This window comes from Narcine bancroftii, chromosome 7 (assembly GCF_036971445.1).
Source record: "Narcine bancroftii isolate sNarBan1 chromosome 7, sNarBan1.hap1, whole genome shotgun sequence".
Lineage (NCBI taxonomy): Eukaryota > Metazoa > Chordata > Chondrichthyes > Torpediniformes > Narcinidae > Narcine > Narcine bancroftii.
This window is the reverse complement of record NC_091475.1, coordinates 49,536,113-49,560,362: the sequence shown is the minus strand read 5'-3', so window position 1 is coordinate 49,560,362 and position 24,250 is coordinate 49,536,113. Positions and strand designations below refer to the sequence as shown.

At 37.5% G+C, this 24,250-nt stretch overlaps 1 protein-coding gene across 3 annotated transcripts in view; it reads right to left on the bottom strand.

Moving 5' to 3' along the window:
- Positions 1–4,056: 4,056 nt before the first annotated feature.
- map3k7cl (map3k7 C-terminal like) overlaps positions 4,057–24,250 on the bottom strand; it is a 122,081-nt gene continuing 101,887 nt past the window's right edge. For all 3 annotated transcript variants that reach the window (XM_069890056.1, XM_069890058.1, XM_069890057.1), the window contains 2 exons: positions 21,344–21,459; positions 4,057–5,245 (listed from right to left, as the gene is read on the bottom strand). In XM_069890056.1, the coding sequence (XP_069746157.1) occupies positions 5,065–5,245; positions 21,344–21,459 (297 nt within the window). In that variant the 3' untranslated portion in view covers positions 4,057–5,064. The remainder of the gene's footprint in view (positions 5,246–21,343; positions 21,460–24,250) is intronic.

Here is a 24,250-nt window from a genome sequence, read left to right as displayed (position 1 = left end):
GGGTAAGCTGCTAAGTAAGAGACTGGGTAAGCTCTTGACACCTCCAACAAAATTTTTCTTCATCCACAAGGTTGGTATACTGACTCCTGGGCTTCAATTATATTTTTAATTAAAACAAAATATTTAGACATGCAGCACGGTAACAGGCCGAGATGCCCAATTACACCCAATTAACCTTCAATCCCCAGGTACATTTTGAACAGTGGGAGGAAACCAAAGCACCCGGATGAAACCCACGCAGATAAGGGGAGAATGTACAAACTCCTTTCAGACAGTGCAGGATTCAAATCCCAATACCGATCATTAGCGCTGTAACCCTGAAATCAATAGGACATGAACTAGGAAAAAGCAACCTATTTGAATGGTCTCCCATCCACCACTGTAAACATTAATACCCTCCTACCATTGTACACAATGTGTTCTGTCTACTAAATGCACTGTAGTTAATTACCTTGGCAACTCTGATTGTATCTCCAAATCTCATGAACTGTATCACCAAGAAAAACAGGTTAAATGGCTGCAGATATCTCTCCAAGCTGCATACAATACTGATTTGAATATATATTCCTATCCTTGCGTTTACATAGGGTCCAAATCTAGGAAGTCTGTCCCTACTGTTTCATTATTTTGTGCAATAATCATAAATATCAAAGTATTCCAGAAAATATAAAATTTAACTTCTGATACAGTTCATGATTTTAAATGTAATGCAAAATATAGCAAAGCAATTGGAACATAAAAATGTTGATGCAATTAATATATTTTAGTATATCATCAATCAATCATAATTTATATTGTGAAAGGAAAAAAAATCAACTGCCAGATAGTTAAAAACTTCATTATTCAAATGTGTTTTTATTTTTAAATTTTATATAACTGGTTTCAACGAATAGCCATGATAATAAGTCTAGTGTTTCATATCCGTACAGTATTCTGAGATCTGGAAAACATCGACAGATGTATGAACAACAAAACCATATAAAAGTGCAGCCCTGTGGAAGGGCTATGACAAACAATTAGTTAGTGAATTATCATTTAATAAACTCATGGAAAACTGGCAACTAACTTGGGTCATGGTTTGTGACTAGCAGTATTTGTCAGTAGTTCCATAGAAGAGTTGATGGCTGGTAGCCAGAATAGTCTCTGTATGTTTATTGGAAAATCACTGAGTGCGTACATGAAGCTAAATTAAAGAAAGGGATGAATTTATTGAGGAAATTCCAGAGCTTTGGATCTCAGTAATGAAACGATATCTGCCATGGTGGAGCAACTAGATGTGGAGCACACAAGCAATTAGCATTTGAAGAGTTAAAATAACTGAGATAATTGCATCACTAAAGAGAGTGAACAAGTTTTTAAAAAATTAAATTAATTGAGAGTCCTTAATGGAATTTTATGTTAGGACATTTGGAAGAAGACCAGAATGCACTCCTTAATTTCCCGCTTTTCACATTTTTCTGACAGTTCACTCATTCTTGGTTTGGAAAATCAGCAGTATGACAACCTAGGTAGAAAGATAACGGCCCCAAATATTCCAATGAGCCTTTTCAAATCCATTATCAGGATATCATCTTTATTAATGGACATCTAATTCAGAGAAAGACTGAAGTTTATATGTTGTCCTTTTAAATATCTCAAAACACTACACGTTATTTTTGAAATCCAGTAATGTGGGCAAACGTAAAAGAACAGTTGCACAAAGCAAGATCGCACAAGCAGCAGTTAACTATGGCTAGTTAATCTATTCCTGATAGTTCAGGTTTATTGTAACAAGCACTAAAGTACTGAGAATTTTTTTTTCGCAGTCCAGCTAGTCAACATCTACAAAGTGTAGTAGTTAAAATACAATGTACAATCCATTAAAATAGAGCAAAGGTAATAGTATTTTACATGTGAAAGCAATCGTTTAGGGGTCAGATATTGTGAAACTTGAAAGTCTGCAGATACTGAGATACCTCCTAAGGATTCTGCGAGATCAGCTGAGTTCCTCCATCATTTTTACTAGGGGTCAGGTAATGACTACTCTTTAGAGTTGTGCCAAGGCTTATTTAATATTCACTTCATTAACAGGACTTTGGTTCCTTGTTTCACCAAAAGGATAGAGTTAATTTCAAACTTTGCTTGACTATCCAGTGATTGGCAAACATTTTTACAGAACAAAAAGTTGGTTATTTGTTTATAGGATCATTTATAAATGTTGCCTCCCTGTTCGAGAACTGTTGCAAACACCTCAGCTTGCTGAATGCCACATTTCTGAACCTGGTGGCAGGATTTTAAAAAAATTGTTATCCAAAAGGACATGCTTTCTATCAAGAATAATGATGAGAAAAAAAACTGTCTTTGGATGTTATAAAATATGCTTTTAGATGGCCAGTCACCAGGATAAGCTCTGTATGTTGACTGAAAATTCATGGTTATGACATCGATTGTATGATATACAATATACTTCATTCTGCATTCTAGTGACTCCAAATTACAATTATTTTTTCATGCTACTCTATAACTATAGAGGGAGCGAAAAGAGCACTTATAATTTTACAAGTAAGAATGTGTACAATAAGTGGCCATTAGATCATCAAAAAACTCACTGAATTCAAAGAAAAATTATAATTCAATTACAAATATAATAACCAATTTAAAGTTAACTGTAAAATGGCAGGTTTTCCACAGTTTCAGCCAAAATATTTTGATCAGTTGAAGTACATTCAGAAGAGAGATAACAAAATAAATTCAGTAACTGTTCTTTTAGTGTGGGGATGTTGCAAGTATAAATGAAATTACTCACCTTATAAAGTTAGCCTCACAATGGTACACAACTATATTTGGCATCTTTCCCCATGATGAGTCAGAAAACATGTACTACTGCAGGTTAAAGTTATTCATGACACAAAAAGGTTGTGGTTATTGGAGGTCAATCATTCTAACCTGATATTATCATTGTAAAAGTTCCAAGGGACAGTGCACTAAACCACATACCCATATTGTCTTCAACTGCTTATCTATGACCATCCTTCCACCTAGTCAGAAGTGGGCAAGTTCATTCAGGATTATGCAATATTCAATTCCATTCTCTGGAAGACTTTGATTAGGATTGTAATTACGGAGCATAGAAAAATGAGTATAGAGTTGGAAAGTTGTCAACTTTTATTCAGACTAAATATACTAGACAGAGAGAAAATGTGAATGTGACTGAAGAGATTAGAAGACAGAAATTACTGCTTCAAATATGTGGAATGTCATTTATAAGTGAGATCAAGGATTTTATTTTATCTCGGGAGTGGCGAACCAGAGAGAAATAAGTAGTTCTTCATGCCATAAAGAAAAGTGGGAACAGTGTAGGGAAGTAATCAACCATGATTGCAACGAATGACATGTCCTTTTGTCTCATCCTGCGCCTATCCTACTTCTATGAATTCAGGGGCATAAGGTGGGTGGTTTATTCACTAAACCTTCAGGAATCCTTCCACTTGGTTAAATTTATTATCTTCCAATATTGCCTATGGCTGTCTGTGTGAAGATGAAATTGCTGGCTTCAGCATGCAGTTATTTGGTAACTGGAACAAACTTTGACTTTAAACAATTACCTTGATAATGAATGGCAGTACTGCATCTGTGCAAGACTTAGGTTGCTGATCAGTTTGGAACATGCAGTACAAGACTGTAATGCCTTACGAGTTAAAACCTGCATGGCACCATTGTACTGACCAAAGTCCACCTGTGTGCCTCTTCTTCAAGTTCTTCAAATGGAGGAAATGGCACATGGGGATGCATTGGCATTTTTTTGGATAGTCCTCTTCCTTAAGATCATCCACTAAGCTTCTGATAACCTGAGGTACAACTGGGTAAAAATAAACATGAGGAAATATTCCTCATTGGAGTGACACACTGACGTAATTTTGACGTTGTCAAAACTGAGCAGGAAATTTGTTAAGGCACTAAAGACAGAGGCCTTTTTCACAGTTCAAGTTAATAAGACCCAATTTTGTAAAACTGTTCAAAACATCTAAACCTGCAAATATAAAATGCAACAAATAAAAGAAATCATGTCACCCAAGTTTTATTAAAATTATAGATAAATGTACAAGTATTTCACATGAAACAATAACCACAAGAGACCAGCTTTGAGTTTTCTTATTTGAGTTCATAATACCTTTTGCAGATTTCACAGTATACTCTTACTATTTCAAAACAATTGATCAGGAAGAGTTGGATAATATTGATCACTGAAAATATTAGATTCAGCAACAAATAAAAAACTGGAAATACTCAACATTTCAATGTATTCTTGAGATATCTGGCTAAATATAATTGTATCTTGTAGAAAATGACGTAAAATTGCCATAAGATTCCTCAAAGAATTATAATTATTTTAAAGCATTGAATTTAAAATGTCCCCTTGCAATTGTGCATTGTGTAATCCTGGGTGACTAGAGAAGATATAGAAACTTATGGTTCACACTATATAAAAATCTTGCACGATTAACTTATACTGTAAGTGGAGTTTTGTTTCCATTTGAAATGAACTAAAATTAAAGAGACAAATTTCAGAATGTCCTCATAATTTTAAAATTTTGATTAGCAATCCCGAGCAAACATCTTTTACATGTTTATTGCATGCATGCACTCTAGACTGGAAAATAAATTGCAATTTTTGAAGACTATAATTTGTTTTTCTAATCTGCTTTGAGTCAAATATTCTTTATCAGTGTTAATCTAATCATTTCACAAATGATTTGATTCATTATTCTTGCATGTTTAGATTTAGTTTAATGAAAAACAAGGATAGATTTGATACTTGTATGCAACATCGAGAGATCTTAACCTTTTCCATATTGCATTCTTTGTTGTCAGCAAATTGGAATTTTGCTATATACTGTATCAACATAAAAGCTCATCTGGAAAAACAACAGCAGTGTTGCAAATCAGCTTCCAGAAAAATAATGAACTACCAAAAGACTTCTTTTCTCCTTTTACAAACTCTTCCAATTGATTCTCTGAATCTGTAAAGAAGATTCCACAGCTATTTCAGCATTTTGTTATAACATTACCACCATTTGCCTGGAATTAGGAAGACCCTTGTTGCTGCTGCAGTAACACCTGAAGTTTCTCTAGATGCTCCCTGCATTGTAAGTGATAGGAGGTCAGAGAGTGATTCTCTTCAGAGAGCTGCTGATACTCCTGAGTTAGGAGTGTGGCATTCAGTTGATCCTTTTCATCTTGATCGAGCTCTGCAATCAGTTGTTTCCTGACAAAGAAATAGAATTGTAATACCAAAAGATTCATGTCCTTGCAATTCACTATATTTTATGCAATCTCAGATTCTAAGAGATACTTCACAATTAAAAAATAATTATAACTGTCCTTCACAGATATCTTCAGGAAAAAGTCAAGTTTACTGCCAGTTTAGATATGAGCAATAACCCTGGATGATTAAAGAAGGAGACATAGATAATTGTAGTAAAATTTGCAACTTTCATCTGCATCTGTCCAAACCTTTAGGTGCACTGCCTTAATGCTGGAACTACAAATTTAATGAGTAAAATATATGTCTGATTTTCTATCAGTATATTGGATAAAAATTCAATTTTGACAGCACTATGTATATGCTAAAGTCAGATTGCTAATTTACTAGAAATGTCACTGATACTGAAATGTGCTTTATCAAAGCTACACAGCCAGGGCTAACCAGAAACCATGGTTGGATGCAGAGGTTTGTGCACTTATCAAACTTCAAGATACAGCTTTCAGGACAGGTGATAAGTCAGCACTAAGATCAGCCAGGGCTGAACTCTCCTGTGCAATCCAGAAGGCAAAGGGTGGGTGTGCACAGTCAGCTGTGTGACACCAACCACACGAGGCACATGTAGCAAGGTTTTAAAACAATAACAGATCACAAGATAACCTTACAAGTCAATGACAATGATGCCTCCCTTCCAGACAGACTGAACATTTTCTATGCATGGTTAGATGTGAAAAACAGGCTGACACCAAAGAAAGCTCCACCTCCCCCTGAGGAATAAGCCCCTCGCATAGCCGCAGCCAAGGTGAGGAGAAACATTTCCAGGGTGAACCCACAAAAGGCAGTGGGACCAGAAAACATACCTGTTCGGGTACTAAAGGACTGTGCAGGCCAACTGGCGTAGGTCCTTACAGAAATCTTTAACACGTAATTGTAGCCGTCCATCGTCCCTGTAGGTTTCAAGGCAGCCACCATCATGCTGGTACCAAAGAGGGTGACAGCAAATGGCCTCAACGACTAACATCCAGTGGCACTGACCACCGCCATTATAAAATACTTTGAGCGTTTGGTGATTGAACCTACCAAAGCGCACTTCCCAGAGACATTTCAATTTGCCTACAGACAGATGCCTCATCCTTCAATTCCATCCTGATCCACCTGGAGAATGACAGGCTGCTATTCATTGACTTAAGCTTGACAATCATACCCAAGGTGCTGGTGGAGAATCTGTCCTAGCTGGGATGCAAAACCTCTCTTTGTAACTAAATTCTGGACTTCCTAATGGAAAGACTGCTGTCTGTCCGGGTCGGCAACAGAGCATTGAGTTCCATCACAGTGAACACTGGTGTAGCTCAGGGTTGTGTGCTCAGCCCACACCTGTTCACACTACAGAGCCTGACTGCATTGCCAGATTCAGCTCCAACAGTGACATCGTTTGCAGATGACGTGACAGTAGTTGGCCTCATCAGCAACAATAATGAATCACACTGCAGAGAAATGATGGAAAATCTCATGAAATGGTTGTAGAATAGGAACCTGAGTCTCACAAGATGAAGAAGATAACTTTGGACTTCAAGGGAACCCTCCACAACACATTAACTGCTCAGAATTGGAGAGAGTAGAGCACACCAAGTTCCTTGGAGTCCACTTAAGAAATGACCTATCCTGGACATACAACATCTCCTCACTCGTCAGAAAGGCAAAACAGCGACTGTGCTTCCTTAGAAGGATGAGGAAGGCAAGGCTACCGACTTCCATTCTTTCTACAGGAGCTCTATCGGGAGCATTCTGGCCAGCTGCATCACAGTATGGTATGGTTGCTGTAGAGAATCAGAGCTTCCTGAGCCAATCTATAAGACTATAAAAGTGGCAGAGAGGATCATTGGGGTCTCCCTCACCTCCATTGATGTGATTTAAAGAAGGCTCTCAAAATCTATGAGGACCCCCTACCACGCTGCACACAGCATCTTCCAGCTATTCCTGTCGGGAAAGAGATACCAAAGTATTAAAGCTAGAACCACCAAGCTGAGGAACAGCTTCTTCCCAGAGGCAGTGAGTCTCCTGAATGACTGTTGAATGCTATGTATATGTATCAAATGTCTGTATGTGGGTTTGCACTGTTTTGCACCATTGATCAGAGAATGCTGTTTCATCAGGTTGTACTGATTACAATAGAATGATAAATAAACTTGAACTTAAACTCTTGTCTTTAATATACTAAATAAAGAATAACATTTATACAATGTCATACCATCAGGATGTCATGAAGTATTTTATACTTTGGAAACAACAATATGTTATGTGGGGATAGTGGCTCCCATGCATTAAAAATAAATAATCAAATGATTTCCAGTTAATGTCACTATATGGAGGAATATTGACATTGATGTCAGAAAAATGTCCTGATAATTGTCTCAGATTAACTTTATTAGCACTCCCTTGAGGTTGAAAATGATGCAGACATATCTTCTAATGGATCCTGAGAGGCTGTAAGATCAACAGACTGCCACAGATGATGCAGCCAATGGTTGACAGAGTGGGTGGTTGAGTAGTTTGAGCTTCTGTTTGAACTAGATTTCTGTGCTTCCAGTAGAGATTCTCAGACCTCAGCACATTCCCAAACGCTTCTTCTCCTCTTCCAGTTGACTCAAGCCAAGGATTCCTTCTGGACAGTGTAGATTTTGCACTTTCTCCATGGAAGTTCTGTTGCCCTGAAAAATACTTGCCATGGAATAGTTATTATCAGGAAACTTGTTTCAGGAGTCTGTTGTCAGACATATGGACTATGCAAACTGCCCAATGGACCTGACCTAGAATGCCCTGATACTGGAAATGTTGGCTTTAGGGAAGAAGCTGACATTGGCTCAATGAATTGAGAATGATTTTGGAGAAGAATTGATGGCATTTCTCACCATTTTGAGACATATGATATAGGTTGTTCATGCTTCTGAGGCTAATGGAAGGCTGGAGATTATTGCACTGCTCTGTGACACACAGATCTTACATTAACATCATATTCATGCAGAAGGTTCTCTATACTGTTCTCCCAATAATGTTCTGAATTGTGAAGCTAGATTGTGTGGTGAATCCATATAGGGGTTTCCTACTTCTACCATATACATTACCTACAATATTATTTCTTCATTTAAGTCCATTTTACTTTGTTTCCAATAGTAAACCAACATTAAAAACATTTTGTACATGATAAAGGATTGTGCGCAAGGTAGACAATATTTAACAGCTGGTGCAAACTAGTTCACAGTACAGCAATGTAAACACTTTGAGAGTATGTAAAAAGAAAAAAAAACAAATTTTGTACAATGTGAATTAATGTTAACTGCTCATCGAAAAGAATAAGGTCAAATATTAATTTGGTCCATTTTCCAGACTGCCCAAAACAGCCAAAATGCTTAATAAATCTTTGATGAGAATGTACTTCTATTTTTTTTTTATTCTTGACTGATGTCCTTGAAAACACTGTAGTACATGGTGGTAAATATTTATCATCCAAGATATGCCAGCAACTCCTGAGTCATGCTGCCTCATTCAATTTCCTGAATGTGACTGTAGATAAATGTATGTGATGCAGTAATGTGAACACCCTTTTATTTGGGTATTTTACTGTATGCAAAGATATGCAACAACTGTGAAATATTACTGTGCTGCAGTGCATGAGATAAGTGTGCATATTATTAACAGATCTGCACCTCTGGCACTTGCAACCTTTATTATTCGACCATGAATATATTAAATAAATTCCTCAACATAATTCATTTTATTTTAAAACATACAATCCTTCAATCATAGATGGGGTACATCATGAGTTTGAAACACCATTCTTAGTCCCTCCTGGCTATGGTGTAAAGTCCGCTTGCATTGTTAATTGCACGTTTGGCTTTAAAAATTTAAATAAAATATTCAAAATTTATTATATTGTCAAATATTATAGATAATAACTATCATTGCAGTAACTTTTGTTGTTTAAACACTGTTACAAGTGATTTGCTGTTGCTACAGGGCGGTATTTAAAAATGACCAGTTCTCTGAAAAAAAAGTTTATCTGAAATAGGCCCAGTCCTGACCATTTTGGATAATTGGAGTTGTAATGTATATTCATTTTTACACAATTGACTCAACCAACTAGTGTTATTGGGAGAGCCATCCATCTGTTCAAATCTTTTTCAACCATTTTAAGCAAGAGGAGATAGTTCATATAGATTCTGTAAATTATTATCTGTCTTAATCCCTAAATAATTTATCCCATTAGCGGCCTTTAACATTGATTATAATTCCCACCAATTAGCAGCATAATTTTGCTTTTATCCCAATTTATTTTATAACCTGAGATTTTCCCATACTTTTCAAGATTTGAACACAATTTCTGTAAGGAAATTACAGTTACAATTCTCGCCCAGAATCATTTTCAATGGCAGTAATTACAGTGATATCTTAAAAAGATAGGGACCCATTGAAACCACCATAGCAATTGCACACAGAGACGCAGAGCGGCCCACAAAATGGCCGAAGAACGCAGTGACTGCGCCGGCCTAGGGGTGACACCAGCCTTCATCCCAGGTGACCTCCTGCATGACAGGAAGACAGGGAACGCTGGCCAATCCCAGGCCGGCGCTTCAATGGCACGGTGCCCTGGCATCAGCACCAGTGGCCCATATAAACGCGACGGCCAGTGCAATAAACCAGTCTCGACTTCAGGGCTTTGGTGTGCATGTTGTTTTTCTCCAAGCCTGCATAGTCTGGAATGGGATTTTTTATTTAAAGTGCTGGAAAGATTTGGATTAGGACAAACTTTTATAAACTGGATTAGGGCACTATATTATGAGCCCAAAACCAAAGTTTTAACTAATAGACACATTTCTCCATCATTCTCTTTAACTAGATCAACCAGACAAGGATGTCCACTATCTCCAGCTCTCTTTTAGTTGAAGCAATTCAGCGGGATCCAGACATTAAGGGATTTAGGGCTAACCAGGAGGAATATAAGATGAATGTTTGACAGAACCAGCAACAACAATATAATATTTCTGTGGAGATTGTAAATTCATTCCTTATATTGCAACTTGCAATTTTGCTTTATATTATTAGTATAATATAAAGCATATTATTGGTATAATATATATTGGTATTCCAATATTGTCTTACCCCAAATCATATAAGAAAATAAGAAAAAGAAGGACACATTGGCCATTCAGTCTCTCATGCCAACACCTTCATCATTTCCTCTTTTCTATACTAACACTATATTGTATAATTTCCTTAATATCTAACATAGGTTAGATATTTTCCAACATAGGTGGAAAATTCCAATGATTCACATTCCTCGTCTTACATGTGGGGCAGGCATTTCAACCATATGTCAAGGTAATCCATGATATTTTGGCATTCCATACCATGGAAGTTTTAAGGAGATTGTGACCCTTTGTTCTAGACCACCAGTCAAGGAAAACATCAACTTTGCATTTATTTTTAAAAATGTGAAAAATTGGATAGTTCAGGGAAGTATTTTTTCATAGTCTCCTTGCCTGGGTTTCTGTGAAGAATGCACCATCCATGGCCTAGATCTGGATCCAGACAGTGAGAAGATAGAAACAGTGATGCCTATTATGCTTCTATCTCCTGCATTTTATAAGAAAAGTGGCTTTTCTTTTGCAGAATTGCTGATAAGGAAAGCTCACCTTCTTTCTGATATCAATATCTCTTCCAATGTGTTTTGATACATCTCACTTTCTCAATTCATGGTTATTATTTCACTTCCTTCAAGGTCTTTTGAGAATAATCATTTGCTGGAAAAACATTTAAAGGATGCATATTATTCCCTTTCACATGTCCAACAAAACATAGTTCAGTGGTTTTTAAGACAGAAATTTCTTCATTTAGAAATTTTTTCTGGTCCAAATACACCGAAGCCTTTGAGACATAATGCAAAGATTCATAATCCCAGCACAGTGTTGGAACTGTACCTGCAGTCTCCTGGTTTGCAAGACTCAAATCACAGTGGCTCATCTTACAATGAGTCACCAGATTTAATGTTAATGTGGTAAGAAAAATTAAAACTAGTGCATTGTCATCTGATTTGTGGTATTATAGTTCCTGTCTTCAAGCACAAGATCCTTTCCGTATAATAAAACCAAAAGTTGTATCATTATTTTAAAAAAAGTCAACAGAAATATTTTATTTTTACATGGCTTAGCAACATAATTGAATTGCCATTTTGTATAAATCCTCCATATGGGATCTTAGAGTTAATTTTGGATAGTTTCTTGATTGTTTAATCATCAATTGACTCAGACGTTGTTCTTATTCAGAGGCACATGACATCATTTTCCTTCTTCATTGCCACATAAATATGTCAGTCATCAATGGGAAACTTCTGTAGAGAAGTACTTACAAAAAAAACTTCCTCCTTTGTACACTTTCAAAATGTTGTTAAATAGTTCCATATTATATTATAACATCACAGTAGAACTAGGCAACAAAAGAAAAATGGTTTGGCACACACTTGAAGGGCCAAGGAGGCCTGTTTCTGTGCTGTAATGTTCTATGGTTCTATGATCAAATATTGTAGGTTGTTATGTGGCTGAAAATATCAAAAAACATTTGCACAGATTTAACTCAGATATATAGCACAAGGCAGTGTAATTTCAAAGATTCAGACAAATTTTCTGAACAATCCACTGTTGGCAATCCTAAGAAGCGAGGCAACCTAGGGATGTTGATGCAGGAGTGATTCATTTAGCAGGATCCAGGATATTTTACCAATGATTCACCTAAATAGACAGAAAATTGGATAGGATCATTTATGTGGGTGAAATCCTTCCCATTCAGTTTTCCCTTGTGACAGATGAAAAACTGCATTTCCAAGTAAGATCAAGGAAATGTATTCCTTGGTATCTGCTCTATAATTCAGAAACTTCCACCCTGCCCACTCAACAACAGGACTGGCCAACTGTTAACTCGAACTTGGTGTCATGTTTTGAAACTAGAATTTCAATCAATAAACTATTTTGTTTCCAAATGCCTCAAACTGTGAAGTTTCATTATTAACAAACTGAAAACTACCAGACAAAGAGGATCTTTCTTTTTCTCTCTTTGCCAGCAATTAATGCCAATCATGCAGAATTTATATCACTATATTTTAAGAATGCTTCCACACTGTAAATGAGCAATCCTATTTATTTGTGAGATGTTCTGGTCAGAGATGTGGCTGCAGTGACATTATGAAAAAGAGTGGAACAGCCAGAAATGGGGTAAATATACTAAGTATTTATGATTCCTTAAAATAAAATGAAAGCATAGTCAAAGAAATATTTAAATATGGATTTGTAATTGTTGCTGATTTTTAATTTAGTTGGGCTTTATCGGGATTTACACAAATTTTGAGTGTTTTTAATCAATTTTATCCAACTGAAATAAAATATACAGCTGAACTGAAAAATTCAAATTCAACAAAACTCCATCCTAGCAATCAGCAGTAGAGATCGTCCCAATGGAGTGAAAAAATTCAGATTTGCAATTAGCTTACCAGATCCGTCAATGGCATCATAATCAGATTTTATTAAAAACACAATCATTATCAATATTTAATACTACACTATAATGTGTGTGTGTGTGTGTGTGAATAAAATAATTGTTTCAGTTCAACTACATTAAATAGACAGCTTCTGGATCAAAAATTCTCTGTTTTACAACATTATGGCTAAACCCAGGTTCACATATGAAACATCAATGATTATGGAAAGTCCAAGTTTATTAGGAAATAATTCCTGTATTATTACCAGGACATGATGTGGTTAGTGCACAAAATGCTGGAGGAACTCAGTGGGTCAAACATGGAAGGATGTCAACATTTCAGATCATAGCCCTTCATTAGGAATAGCACGAACAAGGCAGAAGCCTGATTAAAAGTGTCTGTGGGGGGGTGGGGGGAGGGTAAAGAGTATAGGCTACCAGATGAGTGCAAGTGGGAGGAGGACAAAACGGGGAAAGAAGTAAGAAGCAATAGGAGGAAGACACAGAGGGCTGAGAAAAATGCACTGTGATTGGAGGAAGGAAATAGTGTCATATTACATGAAATTTATTTTTCCCTGCTGCAAGGCAGAAAAATTCGCCACTGGCAGGAATTTAGCAGCAGTCAAACTTAGACTTAGAGAGAGAGAAGCAAAAGAGAGTCCCCCCCCCCACCCCCCACCCCCCCCCAGAGTGACTGAGTGTCCATAGATTTGCCTCCAGCGCTTCCACAGCCTCCGCAGCCACACAGAGTCCAGTCCAAATCATTGGCGACCTGAGCTCCAGCTCTGAACCTTTGATGCAGTCAGAGTTCTAGGCACCTCCTCACATCCAGATTCTGATACTTGGTACCCCTCCAGCTAGTTTGAGCCAATCTTCAGCAGTCTGCAGCCCGACGCGAGTCTCCTGACAGCAGTTTCCAGCTTCCACGAGTTCCTTGTCTCGTCGCCAGCAGCCTGCCACATGCAGTGGTCCCTCAGCCACAGAGCCCCCTCACTGGTTCGCTGCCATGGTCAATGTCCTCGTAGGTTGTCTTCTCCACTTCTCCCTCTCAGACAGTGCATGATCCTTCCATCCTCTGGTGCCCTGCTCCAGTCCTCCGCTTCCCCAGAGTGTGCAGCCCCTTGTGGCTGCTGCCGATAAATAGGCTCCACCATCTTGGGCGCAGACCCGCGGTCATGGAATTTCAACTAAAACCACTGTCGTCTCCCTCAACAAGCCATTTGAAGCTAGTGCGGAGCCAACAGCAGTCGACTGGGTGGCTGGACCCCAAATTAGCGCTGCATCTCTGCTCCATTGCTCTCCGCAGGTCCGCCACTACAGCACCTTCATCAGCGCCGCCGTCTTCATACATTCCTTCATCATTCATTTATACATCAACCAGGTGGTTAGTAATGGTTTCAGATCTGAACTGTTTATTACATTTCCAAATAAAATGGTGTTACCGTTACCAGGCATTGAGGTGGTTAAGACTAAGTGGAAGCCCCTCAAACAACAGAGTGGGGAGTAACGACAAGGTACCACAGTGGTAGCAAATAGAAATGAATGTAACAATGATGCAAATGTATAGATACGAAACTAGAGGTGGAAAGAGACTGAACGATGTTCCTCTTGTCAATAATTTATGGTGAATAAAGTCTATTTTTAATTAAAGAAATTACCCATTTGATAAGAGGACTTTACAATTTACCTTGACTGTGACTCTGTCCTCACCCTATCAGAGACATTCCTTTTTATCCCCATTCATTCCACTCACTGCGCCTCTCCCCCAACTTTCTATACAACTTAAAACCAATTTTTTTTAATCCAATTTTCCTAGTTTTCTGGTGAAGGGCCTTTAACCTGAACTATTTACTTTTTAAAAAGATGCTGCTGAATTTTTCCACCATGCCTCGTCTTTTCTTCAGATTCCCATTGTCTATAGTTTTTTAAAAATTTTCTTGAGTTAATGCTAGGTGACTGAAACCTAGAGATCAACTGTATATTTTGGTGTACGTTGACCTTCAGAGAAATCAAGTTCCCATTTTCAGCCTGATTTTAATGATTTTATCATATATCGGGCATATAAGTCAATGCCCCCCAAAAATCACAGTGACCAAGCTGTTGGATGTTGGCTGAAGGTGGTTGTTATCATGGAGGTTCCAGTAAAACGACGAAAGTACGAAGTGAGTTTTCAGTTAAAAGTGATAGAAATGGCCAAGAAATCTAGCCACTGAGCTGTTCATATTAAGAAAATATGAGATCTAAGAGAAGTTGGTAAAAGATTGGAGAAAGAAAGAAGAGACTTTAAGAAAAATACCAAAGAGGCAATGTTCGATGAGAGGAGGACTCCTTCATTGGCCAGAGTTGGGAATCACATTGCAGAATGGATACATGAACAGAAGCAGGATTGCTACATGGTCACGTAAAATAAAATAAAGAGCATTTGCACTGAAGTGGGCACCTAAAACGCAGTGAAGATTTTGAAGCTACAGTAGGCTGGTGCAAACGTTTCATGAACAGGAAAAATTTGCTATTACGACAAAAAAAACAAAAATTGCTCAGAAAATACCAAAAGATCTTGATCATAAATTTGTAAATTTTCACCAGTTCATTATATGTAACCGGTAGAAACACTAGTTTGCATTGGCAAATATCTAAAACATGGACAAGACCCCCATGAATTTCCGTTTGATAGGCAATAGAACAGTGGAATGGAAAGGTGTTAAAACTGTGCAAACCAGAAGTACAGGCCATGAAAGGAACAGGTTCACCGTGGTGTTATTGTGCATGGCTAACGGGACAAGGTTAACACCCATGGTAATGTTCAAACACAAAATTAAACCTAAAATAAAATTTCCAGCAGGTACATTTTCATGAAAAAGGCTGGATGGATGAAAATGGTTAAACTATGGGATACACAATGTATGGACAAGTGGCTAGGCAGTTTACACAAGGAATAGGATATGTTTTGTAGTCACTTAAATTAGAAGACTAAAAGTAGATTAGCATAACCTAATACTTATATGGAGGCTATCCAGGTGTTTTGTCATCTCTATTGCAACATATCGATGTCTGCTCAAACAAAGCATTCAAAGACCATGTCCGTCAAGAATGGAATACTTAGATGTCAAGTGCAGAAAAATTGTTCACAAAAGGCGAGACGATGTATGCTTCATCACTGTGTGACTGTGCTCAAAGCATAGGATAAAGTGAAAGTAGAGACTAATAAAATAGTTTTAAAAATGTGGTATCTCTTGTGAAACTGATGGTATGGAAGATGACTTACTGTGGAACACTGACGATGAAGCTGAAGCCGCCTTGTCAGATACAGACTGGGACCCATATGATGACTGTTTAAACAGTGAGAGTATGAATGTGCTTGCCATGATCTTTGCCTCAAACAATGATAGTGATTTTGAAGGATTCTCAATATTTTTCAATAAAAATTTTATAATATTCTAGCAGAATGAAAATATGTTGACCTTTTTTTTGTTTTTCAAGGGTCGATGTATGCCAAATTAGCGTCGAGCAGTTTTTTTGAGTTGAATTTAAGATCTCAAAGCTATATGTGGCGCATAAGTCAATGCCCATTTTTGAAGGTTTCAAATTTCGACTTGTATATACAAATTGCTGCAATTCTGTTCAACTAACTAATATTCAGATGATTGATGGTCTTATTTACCAACCTAGTGATTCATGAATACACCTGCTCCAGTAAACCATGTGGATTTGCTTAAAATCCTACACCAGATGAACAACTAGCTTTATCAAAAGTCAGTGGCAAGATTCATTTGATGAGTAGCTGAGTTCTGGAGATCTTTTACCATCTCTGGAAGTGCAGAGATTTTAAACTCAAATGCAAAGTCTTGCAGATGCTAGAAGTACGAAGTAAAAATTTGAAATTCTGGAAATACCCTGCAGAACAGGTGGCATTGATGGAGAAAGAAAGAGTGCTATTATTTCTGGTCGATAACCTTACATCAGGACAAATGAAGTGTTATTAACTTGAAGTGTTAACTGTTTCAATCACAAGACATTGCCTTCTGGTTATTTTATACGCCTGGCATTATTTTTAAGATTCAAGATTCCTTTATGTCATGTAATAGTACAGAACATGTAATATTGCACAGAATTTGCCTTCTGCCTGCCATACAGCAGACAAAGAGTTGCCTTTAGTTTCACCCGATGCCCCTTACAGTGCATGAGAAAGAGAAGCAAAAGAGGGTCCCTTTAGTGTCTGTAGATCCAGTGCTTCTACAGTCCTGCAGCTCCATGGACTCCTGTTCAATCCATTTCAACCTGAGCTCCAGATCCAAACCTTTTCTTTCTTTTTAAAATATTCTTATTGAGTTTATCATAGAAATCCTAAATATAAAATCATCAAATATAACAAACAACAGGTCATATTATATACATGTCACTAATTTAATATAAATGTAAATCAAAAACCTATCCATAATAGTTTATTTAACTTATTCTTTAAAACATCAAATTCTATCAATATGTAATTAACTGTTTATCCCTTTCTCATGATATATTCCAATATAGTTCTGGATAGAAAATAAATAAGACTAAATTAAACAATCCCTTTATCTAAACCAAGGGTAAATTCTACCTTAATTAATGATATGATCCACAACAACCATAATTAAACCCATATTTAACAAATTAATCTTAAAAAAATCACCCAAGGGCCTTTGCACATCCTTCTTGCCATCAGCACCCTCTTGAATCCCACTTCCAATACCTAGTTCCCATGACCTAGTGACCAGCAGCCTCTGTGGGTCCCTCAGTCGCTGACCCCCTCATGGGTCTGCCACCAGGGTCACTGTAGGGTGTGTCTCCTCTGCTTTTCCTTTTCAATGGGAGGTTTTCTCCACATTTCTGGTGCCCTGTATTGGTTTGCTAGTCCTTAGAATCTGCAACCTGTGCTGCTAAGCACAGGTGTCGCTATCTCAGGCACTGGCCTGTGGTTCCAAGATTTTAGTTTTAAAAAACCATCAGCTCCTAAAACAGGCCATTTAACTCCAGCATTATGACTGGGTGGCTGAACCCTTCGAAACAGCACTGTCTTCACACTAGTGGCAGAGCTGCCATTACCACAGCTTTGGCAGCTTCACCTTTTTTTATATTCGATTATAAGTAGCTGTTAGGAGTGAAATTTTAGAAAAAAGGTACTGAGATTTTAAAATAACTGCCAACAAAACATATTGTCTGAGTAATGGTAAATAGTACCATTCTGAACTGAAAGGTAAAAATGAAATTGGAATTATTTCTTTCAATCATTCATGATCTGGACCTAAAGTTCTTTTCCTTTTAGGTTTCCATCTCTGATAATGGTTCACATTTTTTAGAGTGTAAGCTAACCACTAATTTCCTGCTTTTTCTCATCTTGTCTCCCACTTACTCAGCCTCAATTGTGCACTATCTCAACCCCAATATTAGCTTTCGACAAACATGATTACCACACCCCATGACTGTCAGTTACGATAACAAGTTGCTGAGTTCCAAAGAAAGGAATTTAAGTTCAAATGTTCAAAAATGCTTCACCAGCAAAGGACTATTTTCAATGTACAAATACTGTCATGTAGGCAAGTGTGACAATCAAACTACATATTTCAAATTCCTGAGATAAAGTTTGTTGATATTTTCATCTGGTTGTGTGGTTTTATTTGTGATCCACCAGCACTCTTGTACTACTGTAATAAGAGGGAACCTATCCAGAAGTAATAAGGAACTAAACATTGATTAGACTGGAAACAAAGTTCTGCTTCCAGAACTCTTTTGGGTATATTTTATGGATTTTGGTCTGCTGATCACAAAAATCACCTTAAAACTTTGCTATCACATATTATTTTTTAGATATAACCAATTTTTGTGATTTCCTGTCATATTTTCAATGATGCTTCAAAGCCATGCAGTGCAACCTGTCATTGAAAATTAATTTTCTGCATTCGCACTTCAACTTATTAGTGCAGTCAGTGACAAACACGATGAAAGGTTTCACCAGGACATTGTGACTATGGAAAAGCAATATCAGGGCAACTGGAATCCACCAATGCTGGCCAACTATTGTTGGACGCTTGCACGAGAGGCGTCAGATGCAGAGTACAAACGAAAATAAGCTGCAAAACCTTTTTAGGTCAGTTGAACGAGCAAAACGCATCAGCATCATAATGCAATTAAACATGCTAAATTCAATAAAAGTTAATTTAATGTTTCTCCACCTTCCTACACGATACAGCAAATCTGAAATTATCTTTGTGTTCAGCTTGAAGTTGTCGATTATAATCCCCAATTTCTTTTTTCAGGAAGAAAACCTTTTAAAAAAGATTGTTGTCCAGTGTTATTTATGTTGCAGCAGAACATTGGGTGATATTTCCAAAATATGAATGTTTCTGCTCAAGGTGAGGAATAAAGGGGAAAAGACACAACAAAGGAGATGTATGAACAAAAGGACAGTGTACAATGTATATTAGATAAATAACTAATGAGAACAAGGCTAAATATTTCATTCTGAGAGGCATCTTTGAAAAGTAAATGACAAAGGGAAGGTGTGAGAGTAGACTAATAGTTAAGCTAACTTTAAAGGGAATCTATATATTTTGCAGGAAGGGCAAAAGTAAATGGGTAGTATGAGGAGGATTGTGGTTGGTTGTGGATAAGAAGTGTGATCTATGCACAACGACAAAGGGAATAATTGGAATACATAAAACTCTACTGAAGAAATTCATATTAGCAAAATCTCAGTTAGAGTAGTGGAAGTAGAAAATGGATGGGATGAAAACTGCTAAGGAAAAAATACTAGATGGGGTTTGAAACATCCAGCACTACTGAAGGCAGACATTACAAAGTGCATGGCAAAACTCTCAATGCTTGATACAGGGGAAATAGGAAATTGCATCCATCGTGACGAAGTGTTTTGAAAGGCTGATGTTGAAGCATATCAGCTCCTGTCTGAGCGGTGACATGGATCCGTTCCAATTCTACCGTAGATCTACGTCAGATGCTATCTCACTGGTTCTACACATAGCCCTGGACAGCAAAGATGCTTACATCAGGATGCTCTTTATCAACTACAGTTTGGCATTTAACACCATAATTTCCTCAAAATGAATCAGCAAACTCCAAGACCTTCGATTCAACACCCCACTGTGCAATTGGATCCTGGATTTCCTCACCTCAAGACCACAATAAGTGAGAATTGGTAAGAACATCTCCTCCACAATCTCCATCAGTACAGGAGCACCACAGGCCGACATTCTTAGCCCACTGCTTTACTCACTATACATCTATGGCTGTGTAGCTCAGTATGACAACGACACCAATTACAAATTCGTTGACGATCTCATGGTACCAGGGCGATGAGACAGCAGACAAATGTTACCAAAACCAAGGAGCTGATTGTTGTCTTCAGGAAGGGAAATCCAGAGGTATATGATCAAGTGATCATTAGGAGATCAGAGGTGGAGAAAGTTAGCAAATTTAAGTTCTTGGGAGTCACTATCTTGCAGGAATTTTCCTGGACACAACACACTAATGGCATCATGAAGAAATCACATCAGTGCCTCTACTTCCTAATAGGTTTGCAGAGATTTGGCAAGACATCAGAAAACCTGGCAAATTTCTATAGATTGAGGTAGAAAATGTGCTGACTGGTGGCATCATGATCTGGACACCAATACTTCATACCATCAAGAACATCTACAGGGAATTCTGCCATTGGAGAGCAGCAGCAATCATCAAGGATCCACATCACCCAGCATACACTCTGTTTTCTGTTCTTGCTGCTGCCATCAGGAAAGAAGTACAGGTGCCACAAGATTCGCACCACCAGCTTCAGGAATAGCTGCTCCCCCTCCACCATCAGACTCCTCAACAACAAACTCAATCATTTAAGGACTCTTACTTTTGCACTTTATTGATTTTTTTGAATAAGTGCAACTTATGACTCAACGTTCTTTTGGTCAAGTTTAGTAATTTGGTAGAACCAAGCCTGTCCATGATACTGGCCAATCTCCAAGGATGACTTCCCAATTGTACCACTCTTTTGCAGGTTTAAAAAAAACCTCTAACAATTAAAACTAATCGCTACATTTTGAAATGTTGTAAATTATTTTCTTTAAATACTCACAACTGCACCCCAACCTATATTGATGGCAGGAGAATAAATCTAGTTGCCTCAACCAATAAATATCCACACATATGCTTTCTAAGAAGCATCATTTGGTAACAATCAAAAGCAGAATGATTGTTTTCTCCTTTCTCCTTGGCCATTTCCTCCACTTTTGCTTAAAATAGAAGTCAGTTCATTCAAAGTCATCTGGGTATTAGACTGGGAATTCTTTTGTTCTCGTGGCCTTCTACCTCATTATGCATTCTAAGGGTAGTTTAAAACATTTTATTGATCATTTGCTAATTATAAAATTGTTAATATTTTCAGTTAGATTTATTTAAACTAAAAAAAGAATCAAGTGGTTAAAATTTCAACATAATATTTTCCGGCACCTAAGATGTAATCAGAGACTCTCTTTACACAATGCATGAATAAATTTTATTGTGGAAAGCATCAAATTGTAAACATGGACCTAAACTTACTTCCGTTCTTGTAGCAGAGCAATATCCTTCTGCACTTTGTGGTACTCTTCGGCAATCCTGCAATGCTTCTGAAACACCAGCATTGACTCTTTGGAGTTGAGGCATGGCTGCAGAGGCTAAAAGGCAAAAAAAAATTAGGACTTTGGTGCACTTCATATCAGATACATCTCACCATTAAAATGCTTCTCTGCCAATGCACAAAACAGTAAGATGTGGCTTCATTTCTCTGGTTTGCTACACACCAAATGTTATTATTAAATAGTAATGGGAGGCTGTGAATTTTGCCAAAACAAGGTGGGAAAGCTAAAAATTTTTAAAAAGAACTCTTCACAATCAGGTTGGTTCATCTCTTAATCTCTCTTAATCAGAAGGTGGTGTGTACATGCAACAGAAAAGGAAACCCAAATGTGGAAAGGAAGATAACAGAGTGGAGCAATGAGAAAATCATTAAATAAGTCATTAAAGGAACGAAAGAATTGTACTATTTTGAAGTAGGACTTATAAACTGTGCTACATAATGGTGAACTCTTTTGGGTTTTCAACTTGTTTGATCTCAAATTACAACAAGCAGTCATACAGAAGCCAGAGGAAAATATGCAAAATCAGACGGATAAACATCCAAATTAAGCTTATACTGTACACCTGCCTGCTCAAGGTCTTACAGTATATAGCTGCATCTGTGACAAGAGAAAAAAAATGTTTCTAGTCCAGGATCTTTCATCTGAATTTGATGGAGGACCTGACATCCTGGGGCGGTAATGCATTCTTGTTTCACTTTCCACAGATACTGCCTGTTGAGGATTATGGGGATTTTCTGTTTTATTTCAAAATTCCAGCATCCAGATTCATAACTTTAATCTTAGAGCACATTCTTGTCCACATACATAATAGAGAGGTAGCAACCTGAGGTAAGAAACCAGAGGTAATTGAATACAACACAAGAGAGATGAATGACCTGTAATAAAGGAAAGAAAGAATTGTACTGTTTTGTAGTAGTACTTATGAACTGCACTAAATTTCAGCAAAATATATGTTAAGACTTAGGCTTTATTTCACAGTTGCATTGATAGAAAAAAAACCTCATTGTTTTATCCTTATTATCACATGCTCCAGGTCATCGCTGTTTATTTTGTTTGCATTAAACAGTGGTACTTTCAAGTTCCATCCACTTATTTTCTTTTTAAATTTAATATTTTGACTTTATTGGTTTATAATGGAGGAGCTGCCACAGGGAAAAAATATTGTAAATGCAATGCAGGAATAGATGGACACTCAAAGACCTTTTGAGCCTATTCTGGCCTACAACATAATCATGGCTAATCATCCTAATTCAGTAGCCCATTCCTGTTTTTCTCTCCTTATATCTTGATCTTTCCACCTTTTAGTAGAAATATTCTTGAATATATTTAATGATTTGGTCTTTATTGCCTTTTGGGGTTTAGAATTCCTTACGTTCATCGTTGAGTAAAGAAATCTGCCTTCTTCTCAGTTCAAGATGCCCTACCCTTTATCCTCAGGTATGTGGCCCTTGCTTGGTTCAGGACTTCCTCATTGTCAGAACATCTTGCCTGCATCTCGTCTACAAGTTCATACATTTCGAAGAATTCCCTGCTCATCCTTCTAACACTCTAACAAACATAGACCCAATTGTCTCCCGTTCTTGTCCTATGCCAAATCAAGGATTTATCTGGTAAATTTTCACTCTATTTCCAACATAACCAGAATATCTTTCTTCACATAGCAAGTCCAAAAGCTCAAGCTGTGATCTCATCAAGGCGCTGTACAATTGTATTCATCCCTCTTTGTACACTCCATTCCTCTTGGTATGAAGGCCAAAATATATTTCTTGACCTGAATGCTTACTTTCATTGACTTGTGCATGAGAACTTCAAGGTCTTGTTGCACCAACCCTGTTCAGATAAAATCTACCTTCAAATCAGTACCTTACAGCTAACCTGATGACTCCCCCCTCACAAAAGCTGTAATGTTTGGCCAAATCTCATTAGTCATTCAAAAAAGGATGCACATTTTCCTGTCTGCCATGACAGTATGTTACTCCCAACCCCACTGCATTAATTGTCCATGTTATTTTCTTCTGCGGGTTTTTGTCATAAAGCATATTGGAAGTGCAAATACAACACAGCCATTGGTTCTCTGCCATCCATTCTACTAGCCGCATCATCAATGAATTCCAATCAATTTTACATCTTGAACTCTTGTTCCCAGAAGCAGAGAGACGACACACCTGTCCGAATTGATGGGACAGAGGTGGAGAGGGTTAGTATCTTCAAGTTTCTTGGAGTCCATATTTCAGATGACCTTTCATGGAGCCAGCACTTTATTGCAACCAAGAAGTCACACCAACACTCATTTTCCAAGGAGTCTGAGGAGATTTTGCATGGCACAGTTAGTGTAGTGTACTGCCAGCAACCCAGGTTCGAATCTGCCACTGTTTGTAAGGAGTTTTTATGTTCTCCCTGTGTCTGCATGGGTTTCCTCCAGGTACTCTGGTTTTCTCCCACTTTACAAAACACTTACAGAATTTGTCATTTAATTGGTGTATTTAGGCAGTGCAGGCTTGTGGCCCAGAAGGGCATGTTGCCGTGCTGTATTTCTAAATTAAATTTTAAAATTAAAAATCCTCGACAAATACTCTGTCAAACTTCTACAGGTGGAATGCACAAAGTATACTGACTAGTTGCATCACAGCCAGGTTTGGTAACTTGATGCTCAGGAATACAGAAGGCTGCAAACACAGCCACTCTTCTACTCTGGGGAAAAGACTATGAATATTCACCTATCTATGTCCTTTATCATTTGTGTCCTCTATAAGATCAACCATCTCTCCTCTATGCTCCAGGGCCTATCCAGCCTATTCCTATTACTCAAGTGTTCCAATCCTGGTAA